At 33.4% G+C, this 17,805-nt stretch overlaps 1 protein-coding gene across 1 annotated transcript; it reads left to right on the top strand.

Moving 5' to 3' along the window:
* The first annotated feature begins 42 nt into the window (after nt 1-42).
* Nucleotides 43-13,917, top strand: LOC126824147 (rho guanine nucleotide exchange factor 39). Its single transcript, XM_050553321.2, has 13 exons — nt 43-134; nt 3,747-3,808; nt 6,353-6,525; nt 6,809-7,024; nt 7,293-7,411; nt 7,923-7,993; nt 8,304-8,467; nt 8,973-9,170; nt 10,085-10,173; nt 10,433-10,544; nt 10,857-11,072; nt 12,153-12,361; nt 12,874-13,917. Exons 2-13 carry the CDS (start codon nt 3,781-3,783, stop codon nt 12,986-12,988), a joined length of 1,710 nt encoding a protein of 569 aa, XP_050409278.1. The 5' UTR covers nt 43-134; nt 3,747-3,780; the 3' UTR covers nt 12,989-13,917.
* Nucleotides 13,918-17,805: the final 3,888 nt, after the last annotated feature.

Here is a 17,805-nt window from a genome sequence, read left to right as displayed (position 1 = left end):
TAAGGTTTTTGGCTTCGAGAGTAAGTCATATTTACAGAGGGCGCCACATTTGAAGTAAATATAATTCAAAACAGGTGCTCGAAAATGAAAATAGAGAAATATACAGGCCTTGCATAATTTTTTTAAATAATAAGGTAATATGTCAAAATAGGCACACTATGTATTATTGTTATTGGCACATGTATGTTTCTAGACCTATTGACGATTTACTGATTGAGACTGAGAGCTACGAATTTCCTGGTCATGACCTCCGTCCTACTACTGTGTGAACCATCGTAAATTTTAAACGGATTTCTTCGATAATGAACAAACTACTTAACTTTGGTTATTTTAAACTTACTTGTGTGTTTGTAATGAACTCCCGTTCGATAAAATCCATTGCACAACTAATTATCACAACGATGAGAACAAGTTCTCTCTTGAAAAATTTGAAAATTTACTTGTAATTTCGACAGAGTCGATGTCAACAATGTCTTCGTGACGTATTGGTCGAATCCAATATACCTGTTGCGGGGGTTGGTTAACATTGAAAGATAGTTTGACAGCGCGATCATTTTGATCGTATATGGGTTTGGGCGACGAAAAATATCAATTGAAGGCAATTACATAGGAGATTTATATGGAAACCATTGATCGCCAGTCTATCAAATTTTCTTCACAATTAAAATATCACTGATTGCACGGATACTCGTAAAAATAAAGTCATGTATAAACTATAAATATCCTATCTTCTTTATGTTATAAATAATTTAACAAGGATCATGAAGCTTACCTCCGAATTCTCTGAGTGTATTTTTAATTTTATACGCATTCTTTCGATCGAATAATAACCGCTTCAGTAACATCTTTAAGCGTGTTGCGGCAGCCCTCAGCGTGTCTATTGGGTGGGTATATAATGCTACTAAGCCCGTATGACCCCCGTAAGAAGCGGAACATTAATTCTCGATTCGACAGTTTTGACCGAAGTGTGATAAAGCCCGTAAAACGAATGTATAGTTGTGTTTGTGCGGCATGCGTGTTCAAAAGTAAATAATCCCATCCGAGTCGCTAATCAAATAATTAGAACAAAATATTTCAAAAAGTAAAGCTATAAAATTTGCAGAGATTTTACTAGAATGTAAAAGACGGTAACTAAATACAGGAATGCGGGTAGTTATGTGTGCGAACGCTCAAACTCAATGCCAATTGTCGTAGGTATCCAGACCACTCGGACCAAAGACTACTCGGACTAAGACCAGTCGGACCAAAACAAGACCAGTCGGACCAATTAAATTATATTATAAGGCTAGACAATATGCTATTTATTTATTATTAAATCACAATACAAAAAAGCAAATAATTCTTATACGGAATTCTTATATTTAGAGTTGTTTGGTTCAATTTTGTGTACGGAAAATAAATCAACGATTAGTTTTAAAATTAATTAATAATGGTGCCCAAAAAAAATATCAATCTAATTTTTCTTTACTCTTGCAATGAGACTCGGTATGTCCAGACTTTTGACAGTTTCTACATATACGGGTATACTGTTCTTGTCTGATAGCCTAATTTTACTTTTTCCACATTCGCGGTATCCCCAGTGGTTTCATTCCGTTCTACCCCACTAACCCCTGGGTTACTATATATGGGGGGGGGGGGAGACACGTTTTCAAGTTATCCGCCCTTGATGCGTTAATATAAACAGCACATAATAATACGAAGACCGGACGTTTATATGCCCCTTTTTAAACGTGACTACAAGTGTGGTTCTCGATATTTTGCGATTTGGAATACAATTATCAATTTATTCAAACAACACGTTATTATTAGTTCGAGTAGTCATATTAAAACACACACAATTAGCAATTTATTTAAATAACACTTTATTATTGGTTCGAGTAGTCATATTAAAATAAACACAATTATCAATTTATTAAAATAACACTTTATTATTGGTTCGAGTAATCATATTAAAACAAACGCAATTATCAATTTATTAAAACAACACTTTATTATTGGTCCGAGTCGTCTTTCTGTTGGGCCGAATAGTCTTTTTGTATGGTCCGAGTAGTCTATTTGTTTGGGCTGAGTGGTCTATCAGTTGGTCCGACTGGTCTTGAACCGAGTGGTCTTTGGTCCGAGTGGTCATGGATTCTTGTCGTAATTGTACTTGAATTTCCTATCATGCTGTCACCCCTAATACAGATGATATCTTCCGCAGAGTGACGTAACCATCTTCCATATTGGTATTTTTCTCTGGGAAAAGTTTGTGATATTTCAATTTTTCAAGAGAGAACTTGTTTTCATCGTTGTGATAATTAGTTGTGCAATGGATTTTATCGAACGGGAGTTCATTACAAACACACAGGTAAGTTTATAATAACCAAAGTTAAGTAGTTTGTTCATAATCGAAGAAATCCGTTTAAAATTTACCAAGACTCAGACAGTAGTACTTCATTTCAACTTTCGTGACATCACACACTAACTTACTCTCTGGCCTAATCCGTCTTTCACAAGAACTGAAGAACTGATGACAGCAGGCGCCCATACAGGTGTATGTGTGGGGGGGGGAGGGGGCGGACGCCACCCTTTTCTATTGGAATTATGTTGTTGTTTTTTTATTATATATATATATAATTAATATATCCATAATAACTAGTGTTTTTAATTTGTGAAATCTACTTCTTTTCTATCCTAATCCTATATGTGAGTATGTCTTATAAGGATTATGTCTTCGTTATGATATAGAATAGATTGTCCTTAGCTTCAATTTGTAGCCGTGGTAATACTTATATAGTGGAACCATTTCTAGATTGTCCTCACTCTCTGTATTAAAACATCCCTATCCCACATAGTTCTATATTACATTTTCCCAAACTATTCTTGATATCAAACATTTTCATAGTGGGATTATGGCATTGTTGGCTGATCTGACTACTTTTTTAGGCGGCTCTCTTTTCACAAAGATAATATCAGAAATGCCAAGTTAATGGGCACTAACTTAACCCATAATCCACATACAAACCTAAGACTAAAAGGAAGAGAAGAAAAACAAATGAAAAGATGAATGAAAAAAGTAGTCAGATCAACCAAATGAAAAAAGTAGTCAGATCAACCAACAGCCCCAGGTTTGTTTGTTTTTTGAGTGAATGAAATACATGTATTAATTATATGACTTACTATTAATAGTAATCATTCATATATATGCTAGGCTCTCTTTCTGTTGTTAAAGGGCCTATGGCTCTATTTTTTGGAAGCATAAATGGGTTTAAAAGCACATATTAATGTAATATGAGTGTATATAAAGTGATTTATGTTCAATTTTTTTTTAAAAATTGTAATTTCTAATCAATTATGTTCGGTGAAATATGGGAACAGTCCAAACTGAATGAGTCGTTTACGCCTGCTTCATCCCTTCTAAACAGTTTTTTTATTATTATTTTATCATTTTTATACGCCCACATTCGAATTTGGTTGTATATGGTCATCGCCCCTGTTTTTTGCTACATGTACGTTCCCATAGTGGACTGCCGGGTGAACAGTTATTTGTTTCTGAGTTGCTGTCTGTCCCTGTCACTGAAATCTTGTAAATGCTCTACTAATCAGAGATTTTGAGATTATTTTTCAGATTGCTTGGATTGTTCGGTTAGTCTTAAGCAGGAATCTTTATCAAAATTCAGACTTGCATATCAATTCGTTCAATATGCTGCTGCTGAAGGTATACTAACTGCATGGCTATGTACATGTATATTTGTGTTTATTTGTAGGTGTGTAGGATTTCACAAAGAGTATTTGAAGAATATGTTGTCTGGTCGAAGTCGTTTAAAAGGTATCTATCTGTATGTTTTTATACGCCTACATGTAAAGTATATTGTCACCATCAAATGTTTTTTTACACACTACAATTCTTGCCTGTTTGTCTTCAGATTTAAAGGGTTTGTTGATTTGGTGGTGAAGAAGAACCCTATCCAATTTCAGACTTATATACTCATTTACAATGAATTGATCTCGATTGAACCTTTCTATATGCCCACATGGAAATATTGTCATATATTGCCATCGCCTCCATCCATCATCCACAATTTCTTGCGAACATTCTACAGACTACATTTATTATCTGATCATTTCGAAATTTATATAAGCAATTTGATTGGTCAACTCAATGCTTTGGGACAAGATAACTTTGATTCTAACTGATAGAGAGTGATGAAACTTAGTGTGTAGTTTCACTACCAGGTACTTCAAAACCTTGACTGAGTTTGATTGTGCACATTTTATGCTAAGACTTAAGTATAGATAATCAGTCTGATTGCTCGATACTTTTGAAAAAGATAAATGTGCAATTGAAGACCTTCCCACGTACAGACTGGGTGATTTGATGATATATTTGGACTAAAAACATATTCAACCTACCGGTACTTAATCTATCAAATTTTTGCTTCAAATCCTTCTCAAAACATTGTTTTTGCGAGGGAATACCCCCTGCTATAAAAAGTTTTTTTAAAAGAAGTCATGTTTGTGTTACATGACTTGGCTGACTCGCTACCTAGCAACAGGTGCGAAACTGAAGGAGAATTCATTGCATATACAAGACGATGTTGTCTTTAATCGCTGTCCATTTATGATACATACCGAAGCCTAATTAAATTCCCTTCCCACATCTTTTTCCGTGGTTTTTATCTCAGAAACTATTGTTCATTTAAGCTCTTCATCAAGTTTATCACCATATACATCATGCGCTCACTAACACTGGGAGGTCCGACAATCCTTGCATGCTACCTTTGACATCACATGACCAGACATTCCTTATCATCAGGGCTGCCAATTAGGGAAACCCTTACATTTTTGACGTGTTAGCGCTCCATGGGTGTTTTTCCTTGTCTTTCGAAAAAAAACAAGGGGACTATTAAAATGGGTTCATCCATCTGTCTGTTTGTCCGTCCGTCCGTCACACTTTTTGGGACACAATAACACTCCTTCTAATTGAGCTAGAATGTTTAAACTTGGTGTAGGTGTTTATTAGGTCAATACCTTGATGGAGTTCAAAGATGAGCATTTTCTGCTTAGGGTAAGCAGAGATAAGCAATTTGATTGGTTGATGCTTTGGGACATGATAACTTTAATTAAGTGAGAGTGATGAAACTTGGTGTACAGTTTCATTACATCAAAACCTTGACTATGTTCGATAATGAGGATGTTCTGCTCAGGGTAAGCAGAGCGATAAGCAATTTGATTGGTCAAGACTTTGGAACACAATAACTCTCCTTCTAATTGAGCTAGAATGTTCAAACTTGGTGTAAGTGTTAATTAGGTCAATGCCTTGTTTGAGTTAGAAGATGAGAATTTTCTGCTTGGGGTAAGCAGAGATTAGCAATTTGATTGGTTGATGTTTTGGGACACGATAACTTTAGTTCTAATTAAGTGAGAGTGAGTACACTTGATATATAGCTTTATTACATCAATACCTTGACTAAGTTCGATAATGAATATTTTGTGCTGAGGGTAAGCAGAGCGATAAGCAATTTGCTTTGTTGAGACTTTGGAACACAATAACTCTCCTCCTAATTGAGGTAGAATGTTCAAACTTGGTGTAGGTGTTCATTAGGTGAATGCCGTGATGGAGTTCGATGATGAACATTGTCTGCTTAGGGTAAGCAGAGATAAGCAATTTGGGGCACGATAACTTTGGTTATAATGAAGTGAGAGTGATGAAACTCCGGCGATAGATTCATTATATCATTACCTTGACTAAGTTGATGGTGCAAATTTTCTGCTTAGGCTAAGGAGCAATAAGCAATTTGATTGGTCAAGACCTTGGAACATAACAACTCTGCTTTTAATTGAGATAGAATGTTTAAACTTGATATAGATGTTCAAAGCTCAGCTAAGCAGAGCTAATTAATTTCATTGGTCAATGTTTTGGGACAAGATAGTCTTGATTCTATCTGATAGAGAGTGATGTATAGTTTGATTACTCCATACTTTTAAAAAAAACAAATGTGCTATTAATTAATATGTGTAATCTATGTATTTTGGGATTTCGGCGGGGGACATCAGCCTCACTGTTGGCTTGTTCTAGTAAGATTGAATGTTTCTACTGTCCATTCCATATATACCAAAATTGCCATACTTTTCTGGGAAAGTATATTTTATTAATATGTGTCATCTGTTTCTTTTGGGATTTGGCGGGTGACATCAGCCTCACTGTTGGCTTGTTTTTATTTTATTTTCTTTATTTGTGTTAGATATTTTTATAGAATATTGTGTTATAATTTTTCAAATATCACAATATCCAAAATATACCACATCATCCAACTCTTAATCTAAATAACACCTTTTGCTACACTGCATCTTTAAGTTATGTAATTTGCAGTTTTAACAGAAGGAAGGGATAGAGATGACATGGATGATGTGCTGTTTGCATCAAGTCCATTGGATGTAGCTGCTCTAGAAGATGCTAAAAGAGAAAGACGAAGGAAAAAAGTGACTAAAGAATTATTTGAAACTGAGAAAGCTTATCTTCATCAGTTAGATTTAATACACAGGGTTAGTAATATAAACTTTTAATTTTGGCCCCTCTTGTAAATGTAATGAAATTGTGTTTAACATATTCAATAGATTTGGGGCTTTCTGTGTCGACAATTGCTTTATCTATAGACTGAAAATGAAATGGGGTTTAACATGTTACTTTTCTGCTCCGACCGAGCTGAATGAATACAGAAATATGAGGTATAAACCTACTTTGCCAATATGTCCCTCATTTTTTATAATGTTTTTAAGCGGTATAAAATATGAAAGAGTATTGTTTAGTTTTATTTTAATGTTTCAGTATTTCTATTTTCCACTTCAATATGCTTGTATAATATCTGACTCTGCCCATGCTAGAATATTCAGTAATTTAGAACAACTTATTGAAGTCAATCAGAAGTTATTGGAACAGATGAATCAGTCAACAATAGGACAGGCCTTTCATCAACTTGGACCATATCTCAAACTCTATTCTACATATGCCAATAATCATGAACAAGCTATGTCAACATTACAGGTGAGTTATACTTGTACACATGGTAAAGGTTTTTTCAATAATTTACTTCCACAGATACAAAGATTGTGTGTTAGTATTTATTTTTATTTTAAAGATAAATAAAGAGTCAGGTTTTCTAATTATGGGGAAAATGTAGTACAGTATAGTTGAACAGAGCAGAAGTTGGGAAGTAACTTTTTCATGCATAATGACTGATTACAAGTAGGTTACACTCAAAATACAATTATATGTAGATCAAAAAGATAATAAGGTTTGATCTTATTTTCAGGAGTGTCTGCAAAAAAGTTCCAAGTTTACAGATTATCTTCAGAATCAAGAACAGCGCCCAGAATTACATGGTTTAAAACTAACATCTTTATTGATAACACCAATACAAAGAGTACCTAGGTAAGTTATTATATAGTTCTGTAAGAACCTTCTCTATATATATTATATTATTTTATGACTTTGGGATAAAAAATTTTATACTATTGAACTTATGAGATATTTTATATCCTATGACAGAGTGTACAATGTAGGAAAGGATTTTTCCAGGGCACAAGACTGATAACCGCTTGTCTGGGATAGCACCTACAAGGATAATGAGGCAAGTCTTTCTGGTTGTTTATGGGGGGACAAAAAGATCCCAGGCAAATCGAAATGTGATTAAGAATAGGTGGAAATGTGGCAGCCCTGACAAAATCCCCCCGCTCTCCACCCAAACCCCACATTGCATAAGATTTTCGGTCCTGTTCCATTCATTTCCCTGGGCAGTGCTTGATTATGAACTAGGATGTCTGTATGGCCAGTCTATATCCTCTGTACTTCTATTTAAGTTGTAGATCAGGCTGTATCTCTCATAAGAGTAAAACTGTTCTTGGATCTATCTCATACTATTTTCAAACTGATGTTATTTCAGATATAAAATGTTATTACAAGAATTGGTACAATGTACACCAGCTGATAATTATGATTATAATTTAATTTCCGGTAAGTTAACTAGAAATTTTGAACGTTACTGCTTCAAGAACAAGTCAGCTATGACACCAAATTAATAAATATCCATACACATGTAGCAGACAGAAGGTTCTACATAACCTATTTAAATGTTGAATATTTAATTTGGTCTTTTTAGTCATTTTCTTATATGGTACTATTATGATCATGTATTAACACCTGGCTTAACACCTGCAACTGATTAATAAACTGATCTAGCTGCTGACGTGCCAAAGATTCAATAAGAAAAAGTCAGCCTAGACTTAGTAGCCAGACTCTTAAAGGAAATGATTTTGAATTACAGAAGCTGCAAAACAAATGGGTGAAATAGCCTCTCATATTAATGAACATGTCAGACAGCATGAGAACTTTCAAAAGATGTTATCTATCCAGAACAGTTTTGATAGTTCTGCTCCCAAATTAATGTCACCAGGTCGTCAGTTTATCAAAGAAGGGGTATTGAATAAAGTAAGTTCTTTTTTGTTCATGCTTATACATGTATTTCTAGTTAACATGAAGTGTTTCAATAAGTATAATACAAACGATTTGACAACTCAAATTTATAAGTAATAAGCAAATTGGTGGTGTGCATAGCTATATGTGAACTGAATTGTTGACTAGATTGTCCCCACACATATTAAAAATCTTGACAGTTGGAATTCAAAGAAGATTAGAACTGACTTGGGAGTCTAGTCACCTAGAAAATCAAAATCCACCCTTGTACATATTGTTTTTGGACATAAGAAAACCATGACAAATGGAATTCAAAAAAGATTAGAAAGAAACGCTGGTTTGACACACTGTTAAACTCTATTTGGAGTCCAATCGTTTATGTTATGATATGGGCTGATGAAGACATATGTCATACAGTGTGCTATGAAGGAAATTTATTCGAACAGTGATGTTAGAACTTCATAGATTAATTCTGAAAATTAATATTTATAATTATGAATTGTGATATTTATTTTGGTAGGTTTCAAGAAAAGGAGGAAAGTCCCACGAAAGAATGTTTTTTCTATTTTCTGATATATTACTTTATGGTAAACCTAAGTTGATAGAAAGTGGTAAAAAATCCTATAACTGTTGTTGTGTTTTACCATTAAAACATTGTAAAGTTGATAAAATGTTTGTACCTGGTGTACAGAAGTCTAACAGTGGTGGTATGTTTAGTGTAAGTATTTATTATACACATGTGTTATGCACCCCTACCACTACCTCATATTGTGAAAATTAATAGAATACTTGAAGTATATAATAAGCATCTTTTAATTCGCTGAAAAATAATCTACACAGAAAATGTGATGGTCATTGTCCTAATATTCCAGTTATCTCCCTTGACCCCCTAATACTAATAGATATTAACCCATTCTACCAAACCCCAATCCATTAGTGTAGGATAATAACACAGTACTATCAAAAACAATTATTTGAAGAACAATACGTTAGGTCGTGGAATATAAATTTGTTATTGCAATGTTGTGCCATTACATATACACCCCCTTCAGTATTATTTGATAAATCATCCTGTTGGTAAAATCATAATTAAACATAAAAATGAAATGTTTGTGACTAATAAGAATAGTCCATGATGTCTAATCATCGTTTGTCTGTTTGTCTTCTTTATAAAATGATATTTATTCACTTGTAAAAAAGGCATGGCCAACTTACAAGAATTATCAGGTCTTGCATGTGTGACTATTGAGACATTTTTCGTGCCAGAATGAACCACTTTACTACATATTGTAGTAAACCTTATAGGTGATGATTTCCATATGAACTTGTTGGAAAGTGCAATAATAGTGTACAGATAAAAATAATTGTGTGATCATGATCGACATCAGCAACAAGATTGTAGAAAATTGTTTGGGATGTTAGTAGGCTATTTACCCAGGTTGTGTTATAAATAATTGTCGAGCTTGTATATTTATGCAATTATCAAATAGCGTTTGTACTAACTACTGGGATTGTGAACTGCATGACTGTCAATAGTGAATTATCTCAAATTTACCAACTTTGGTGATGCTCCTTTTAAGCATGAGAGTGGTTATCAAAAAATGACTTGAACGGTTGATTTTGTTGTTTTAGTTATCCTGTAAAGAAGAAATCTTATTACTATATTCAGATGATCAATCTAATGCTAATGATTGGATAAACATGTTAGAAAAATCTATCAGGTAATTCAAGTACTATTTATAATTCTTATCAAACTCATATCAACATTTCGTTGTAGTGGCTTCTTACTCCACTTCATCTAAACACATTTTTTTTTCGAGAGAGGTCTGTAATGAATACATGTTAGTCTAAAATAACTGAAAGGTATATTCAAATCACAACAGACTCTTTAAGCTTATTTATTATATAGTATTGAAGGTTTTGTTTTAAAACCGGTCTCCTTTTGATGATTTTCATGATATAACATTTGTTTATTTATAGAAAATTATGTACTGATAGACAAACATTAAGAAAGCCAAGTAGTAATAAAATACCATTACGTGGTAAATCATTACGTAGACATAGACGACAACAAAAGAAAGATGATCCTAAGGTAAATATTTAAAAATCCACCAAATTTTGTAAGAATAAACCAGGATTCTGAAAAAGACAGTCTCTCCGATTCCTTTGAATCTTTTTTATAAAGTGTCACAGATCAGTCATATTGACTCAATGTTTAGCTCTGTAGAAAATCAATTTGATTACAATTTATCTGTTGATTTGTATGGAGTGATGACAGTGCTGAGATATAAACATTTGTGTGGTCAACAGTTCAGGCCAAAAATTTAAACTAAAATTAGAGTGCTTATTTTGATATCCAATCTGGCTTACTTTGAGTGTTTGTATAGATGAAGATATATTTCAGAGTACTATACGAGGAACCCCATTAAAAGCTACATTTGAAGATGATGATTGTTTAGATTGTTCACCTGTATTAAGAGAGAGATTACAACCAGTTAGACAACAGTTACAGTCATTATATGATATTAATATATCAACATGTATGTCACCAGATAAAACTGGTACTGTAGAAACAAGTCCTTCTCTTATATCAGATGATACTATTGAAAATACACACAAGGTAATCTATCAGATCCTTTATAGCATCTCAACTCTTGTAACAGTGTTATTGAAATTATAGTTTTATTCCTGCAATGAAAAGCAATGGTATTTATCAATGAATTCTGGTATTTTCCATTGTAAGCCAACATGTATCCAATTTTTACCCTGACATCATGCAAACAGAAAGTATGAGAGATTATTTCCCATTATGAATAAGGGTTGGAAATGCAATGAAGTGCATTTTATTTTTATTTTTTTTAAGTTTCAAAGTTTGCTTGTAATAAGGTAGATATCAACAATCTATTGAAGGAAACCAAAGGCTATATGCATTTATTGTCAGCTTTATTTATTGGTCATATATCTATATTCATTTTTATAGCCCAGTAATAATGTCAATATAAGTATGCAGATTGAGATAGAAACTTTATGGTTATTTAAATATTGTGTAGAGTGCATATTGCCCCACATCTGTCAAAGACAATAAATTAGAGGTGGCAGTAAAGTTTTAAAAACTCAAGAATATTAACGGGAATCAGCAGATATCATGTCTGTATCTTGGCATGAATTAGAATGTAAGATTCTCCAGACTGGAAGATTACAACTGTGTATTTAAAATGAATATATTGGTCAAAGATTATCACATTCTTGTCCATTAAAGATGCAGTGTAAGAGCTTAATTGTAGGTCTTTATTTTGGCTACAAATGTTATATAAACTACAGTATTATTTAGACATTTATTCACATGACAAGCCGATAATCAACTCTGGCTGAGATTTGAACAGATTAGTACACAGTCGTTATTTAATGATTTAATTTTAAAATGGTGAATCGAAGTTAAGTATAGAATAAAACAAGTATGATAATAAACAACCTATGTCACATCTTGTCAAAACTTCAAACAGTGATAACTTCGCTCTGAATTATGTAATTTGAATGAACTTTTCAATATATTGATTTTGTATTATCACCGACGTAAAGCTCTTTATCTAAATCTTTCATAATGCATCTTTAAATAACTCCATCTAATCTTCCTTGTCAGTTTATCTCCCTTAAAAAGCTGTGTTACTCTTGTATGGAGGAAAATAATTCTATTTGACAGGTTGATGATGATTCTTTTACTCTGGTTGAGAGTACGTCATGCATGGATTTACATATAGATGATCTAGATGCTATCTCCATATCAACTACCTCAACACAAACATCACATACAATGTCATTACCATGGCAACTACCAGAAAATCATACAACTACTCATAGACAAACAATTAACTCCAGGTTAAAGGCATATGTGCGCAAACCTTGGCAGAGGTAGGTTCTGGTGTGTTTAGAGATATCCTAACAACAGCATTCTACATGTCTTAAGTTTGGATCATGATCTGTTAGTCCTTGACAGATCGTCACCTGAAATCAAAAAACTTTAAAATTGACGTAATTTCTCAGCCATTGAACTACATCATACAGGTTAAATCAGCTAAACTCTGCTGGAATCGCAACTCTTTCAATCATGTCTAGACGTTGTCTATTTCTCTGTTTATAAATTCATCGAAGTATATCAGCAGTCTAAACAGTTTGAAAACGTTGAGAGAACCCTCAACGAAACGTCGCTTTAAATAAAATAGTAATTGTGTTCCATATTAAGGTTTTGTATTACGTTTGTCAATTGCTAAATGCCGCTGAAAGAAGAAATATTATGCAGTGTAGAAAATCAGAACTACAAAGACAAAATGAAATTATAAAGATATATTCTTGTCACGAGGAGTTGCTTGGCTTAGTGTTTCTTATTACTGCCTAACACACACATACTGTTCTCATCATTTTAGATTATTAGCAGCCAGAAAAACTCTGAGACCAAAAGAAGGATGTTCTCCTTTTAAACGACCCAAACGAAGAGCCTCTTCTGTTAGTTATGGTGCTAATCTACCAAAACGAAAATAATGTATGTAATATACTGCAACAGTATTATAGATATAAAGGTAATTCACTCTTTTAAAACATATTTTATACAGTATGTACAATGTTAGACTTGTATATTATCAATTTTTTAGTACAGGGATTTCAAGTGCTGCTCATTTCAATTTAGAAAATATATAAATTGTACATATTTTACTTGATCTGGGACAGAAATAAAATTGAATTTGATTTGTTTTACTTGATGATAATCTGTTCTTGTTTTAAGATAAAGCAAATGTTGACATACATTTATAATTGAAAATGTGTTCATGTGTCCAATACAGAATTTAAAAACAAAATAAATAATCAAAATTTGTTTAGTCTTTCAAATAAATAATTGAATCGTATGAAAATTTGGATGGATTGGATAATCTGCACCATATAATAGTTTAAGGTTAATATTGATGTTACTCAAAATAAAATGTACTGACAATATTATCATATTATCATGGCTATAGTACCTCATAACTTCGCTCAGACTACAGTAATATGACTGCAGTTTTTAATAGATTTATTTTTCATGATCTATTTTTGAATTTTGTATTATTAGAGCAAGAATGGCCATCTCTTTATCTAAATTTAGCCAAAAAGTCATTGAGAAAGGTCTGATTTAATATGTCTTAAGATAAGATGTTTAAACCCCATCCCTCTCTCTCTTGATATTAATTGTTAGTAGACATGAGTGTCATCATATATACAAAGGTCAAGGGTCATTGAAATGTTAGGTCACCATCCAGAAAGTGAAAAGTCAAACATTGAAAGTGAAACAGGAAGTAAACAAAATTGAAATTCAAAAATCGGCTCCCCAAGAATTGTAGCCATTTGGAGTAGGTTCAAAACAAACAAAAAATTGGCTCGGCAAAAAAAAAAAAATAGTAATAATAAAAACTTACAAAAACAATACATGTTTCGACCATAGGTCCAAGACACGTAAAAAGCCAGTATAACTTACTTTATGAGAAATAATATTAGATGTTCTAGACCAAAAATTAGCTCAGTATATTTACTATAGGCATTTCTGTAAATCTTCAAATCACTTTAAGTCTTATGGTTTGATAAGTATCATATACAGTAGAATCTGTATGAGCAGCCACTCCTATTCAGCGACATCTCCTTGTAAGCGGTCACGATAAATTCCTCCCGTAAAAATTCTGTTGTTTCATCTCTTTATTCAACGGTCACTCCTCTAACGCGGCCAGCGGTCACTATTTTACTAAAAAATTCAACAAAACATGGCCCATTCAACGGCCATTGTTGAATGATACCATCTTGTCGTTCTTTGTAACACCCCCTCTAATCCCGTGAGTAGTAGTTAATTAACTGGACCCCCACTGATCAGGTAAAAAGAAATGTAAAAATAACAATCAACCCGGGATTATCTATTAATTAATCTTTTGTTTTATTAAACGACTAACCTGATCACTGTTTTAACGCGTAAGGACACATTATTTGATACTGATTGAATAAAATAAAAGTACCGAGTTTTGTCACGATCATCTAGTATCTCTTTTCCATTGCCACTTTATTGTTAAACAGACGTTTTAGCGCCTCCTATAATATTACATACAGAGTTACATCCCCTGTAAATAGGTGATAAAATCAGCGATGTTTTTTTGTTCATGTGCTTTTTTGATAAAATAAAATTAATTCATCGATTTTCTTCACAAAAATGGATAAATATTATCGAATGCATCAATATGGTATCCAGTAGTATCGAAGGTTAGTACAAAATGACAAGTTTACAGAAGTTATGTCCGAGATTTGAGTAAAGAATTTTCGTTCAGCGCAAGATTCAGCGACGGTCAAATTTACCGCTTCCAATGCATCCAGGCGGAATATTTAATTTATGTCAGCACAAAAAGCACCAAGATTTGATTAAGAGGCCACTCCCGTTAAGCGGTCAGCTGTGAAAATTCCCTTGGGTGGCTGCTTAATACAGATTCTACTGTATGCCAAAATTTGTAATATTGTTATATAACTTTTACTTTTATATTGTGGGGCATATGATTAGGATTTTTATAGAAATGTCTTATGTATTTTTAGATGTGTATATATATATATAATAAATTTCCCCTTTTTTCTTTAAATGTACATTCCTACTATCAAATTTTAATATATATTTATATGTAAAGTAAATCCATTAGTTCCTTCTTTTAAAAACACTGTTACATATTTAGATATAATTCCAAAGATTGTTATTTAGTATTTGTATATTATTCTGTGTAATTTGAAATAAATTCATTTTCTAACTCTGACAATTTGTTTTTCTTTCATGCCCTAGTTCCGAATGACATAGTAGTTGATTTAATATTAATGGAAAGCTTCATAAGGAACCAAATATTTATCATACTTTGGATGATTAATATTTAAGGACAATATTGGTGCCAGTCATTATCACATATGTGATAGAGCTGGTTAAACACATTCCAAATATAATTTTAACACAGAGTTCATTGCTACGATAGCTGAGTAATACAGGTTTCCTGAATCGGAAGTGACGAACGCCAAAGGAAAACACGAGTAATCCCACTATATAACTGACTGATGGTGACGAGTGATAACAGATATACGGCCGAATTTCTGCTCACTAATAATTCCTTCCAAGACCAAAAGTTGCTATATGGGACTGTAAGAGGATACCTGACAATTCAATAAAGTAATTGAATGTCAGTAGATAAGTCAGTAATAGTCAGTACATTCCCTTGTTTATATTCATTCTATACCTTACAAAAACATGGTAATGCACAGACTTTTTCTGTTTTTATTTCGTGTTCTCTTATCTAGTGGCAGTCAATTCTTTTTTATACGCCCACATTGAAATGTGGTCGTATATTGTCGTCGCCCCCGTCCGTCCGTCCGGCGTCCACAATTGCTTGTGGACGCTCTAGAGGCTAAAGTTAATATTCGATTGACTTTAAATTTATATACAGTGTTTAAGGCCATGAGACGAAGAAGCCTATTGATTTTCAGCAATTTCCGATAATTACTGCCAGAGTTATGGCCCTTGATCACTTCAAAAAATCTTGTTGACGCTCTAGAGGCCAAAGTTAATATCCGATTGACTTTAAATTTATACACAGTGTTTAAGGTCATGAGACGAAGAAGCCTATTGATATTCAGCAATTTCCGATAATTACTGCCATAGTTATGGCCCTTGATCACTTCAAAAAATCTTGTGGACGCTCTAGAGACGAAAGTTAATATCCGATTGACTTTAAATTTATACATTGTTTAAGGTCATGAGACGAAGAAGCCTATTGATTTTCAGCGATTTCCGATAATTACTGCCAGAGTTATGGCCTTTGATCACTTCAAAAAATCTTGTTGACGCTCTAGAGGCGAAAGTTAATATCCGATTGACTTTAAATTTATACACAGTGTTTAAGGTCATGAGACGAAGAACCTATTGATTTTCAGCGATTTCCGATAATTACTGCCAGAGTTATGGCCCTTGATCACTTCAGAAAATCTTGTGGATGCTCTAGAGGCTAAAGTTAATATCCAATTGACTTTAAATTTATACACAGTGCTTAAGGTCATGAGACGAAGAATCCTATTGATTTTCAGCAATTTACGATAATTACTGCCAGAGTTATGGCCCTTGTTATGACTTGGAACAGCTAAATCCATGATACAGTATTAAAAGTTTTGTATACAAATGTTAGCATGGGGCAGAACTTTATATAAAAACCAAACTTTATATAAAAACCAAACAAATTCTAATGGTTTTCTGAGTTGGTGCTCTTAATCAGATTTTAGTGTATAATGTTTCATTACCGAAAAAAGTAAAAATATGCGACAACTCTTGTTGACTGCCCGGACGATTTAGCTGCTGTGGGCGTATGTTCGTTGCCTGGCAACCTATCTTATGAATTGTCAGATATCCTCTCACAGTCTCACACAACAACTTTTGGTCTTCGAAAGGAATTATTAGTGAGCAGAAATTTGGCCTCAGGAGGGTAAAGGGATGTTCTTAAGGGAGGAAGGAAGGGTCAGGGGTCTTCTTAAGCAGTGTTTTTTTATGACATCTGAAGTTGGTCAACTTATGCACGAAAGTTGATTGTTGTATGCAAAAGTCGAATTAAACTCGAAATTTCGACGTTTTGTCAGACTCCCCACCCCCATGGGAAGGAGACCCACAACTTAAGAATCAAGCTTCAGAGTATTGGGCACCGCCGTGCACTCATCTAGCACAGTAGAGATTTTGTACACGATTTTTGAAACAACCTGAATCTAGCTCCCTTACTATAAAGACAGAAAGGTATCTCTGAAATTTTAAAATTGGATAGGGTTGTTCCCTTTGTTGCTCACTATATAACAAAGCTGCCACCATCTTTATTTGCAGTGAACCAAATTCTTCTTTGTACCCTTAACAACCATGCTGAGTTTCATCCAGAACTCAGTCATGTATAATGTCCAGAAGTTTTCGTTAGTGGCAATTTGCAAATTTTGATGGGGTTCTTCCATATGACTTATCGTACAAGCCTTGAAAATTTGAAAAACAAAATATGTCAAGAAGTCGAATAGAGTTTGGGCTAAATAAAAAATGTGATTTCCGTCCCATTTTTGTTGAAGCTGAAGCATGGACAATATAATCGGGATGATCAAGACTACATAACCTCATTCAGATGACCAGTCATATGAGCAAGACAAAACTGATCTAAGCTATCAGATTTTCAAATACAACTTGCCCAATCTTTTTTCGAATAAAACATCTACCGGCATTTTATTTTTTTTAACAAAATATATTAGTGGTCAAATTATCCAATAATGGCTGCCTTGATCGACATTGGTCGGTAACC

The sequence above is a fragment of the Patella vulgata genome, chromosome 6 (assembly GCF_932274485.2).
Source record: "Patella vulgata chromosome 6, xgPatVulg1.2, whole genome shotgun sequence".
Taxonomy (NCBI): Eukaryota; Metazoa; Mollusca; class Gastropoda; family Patellidae; genus Patella; species Patella vulgata.
Note: the sequence above shows the minus strand (reverse complement) of the source record. Positions and strands in the feature narration are given on the sequence as shown.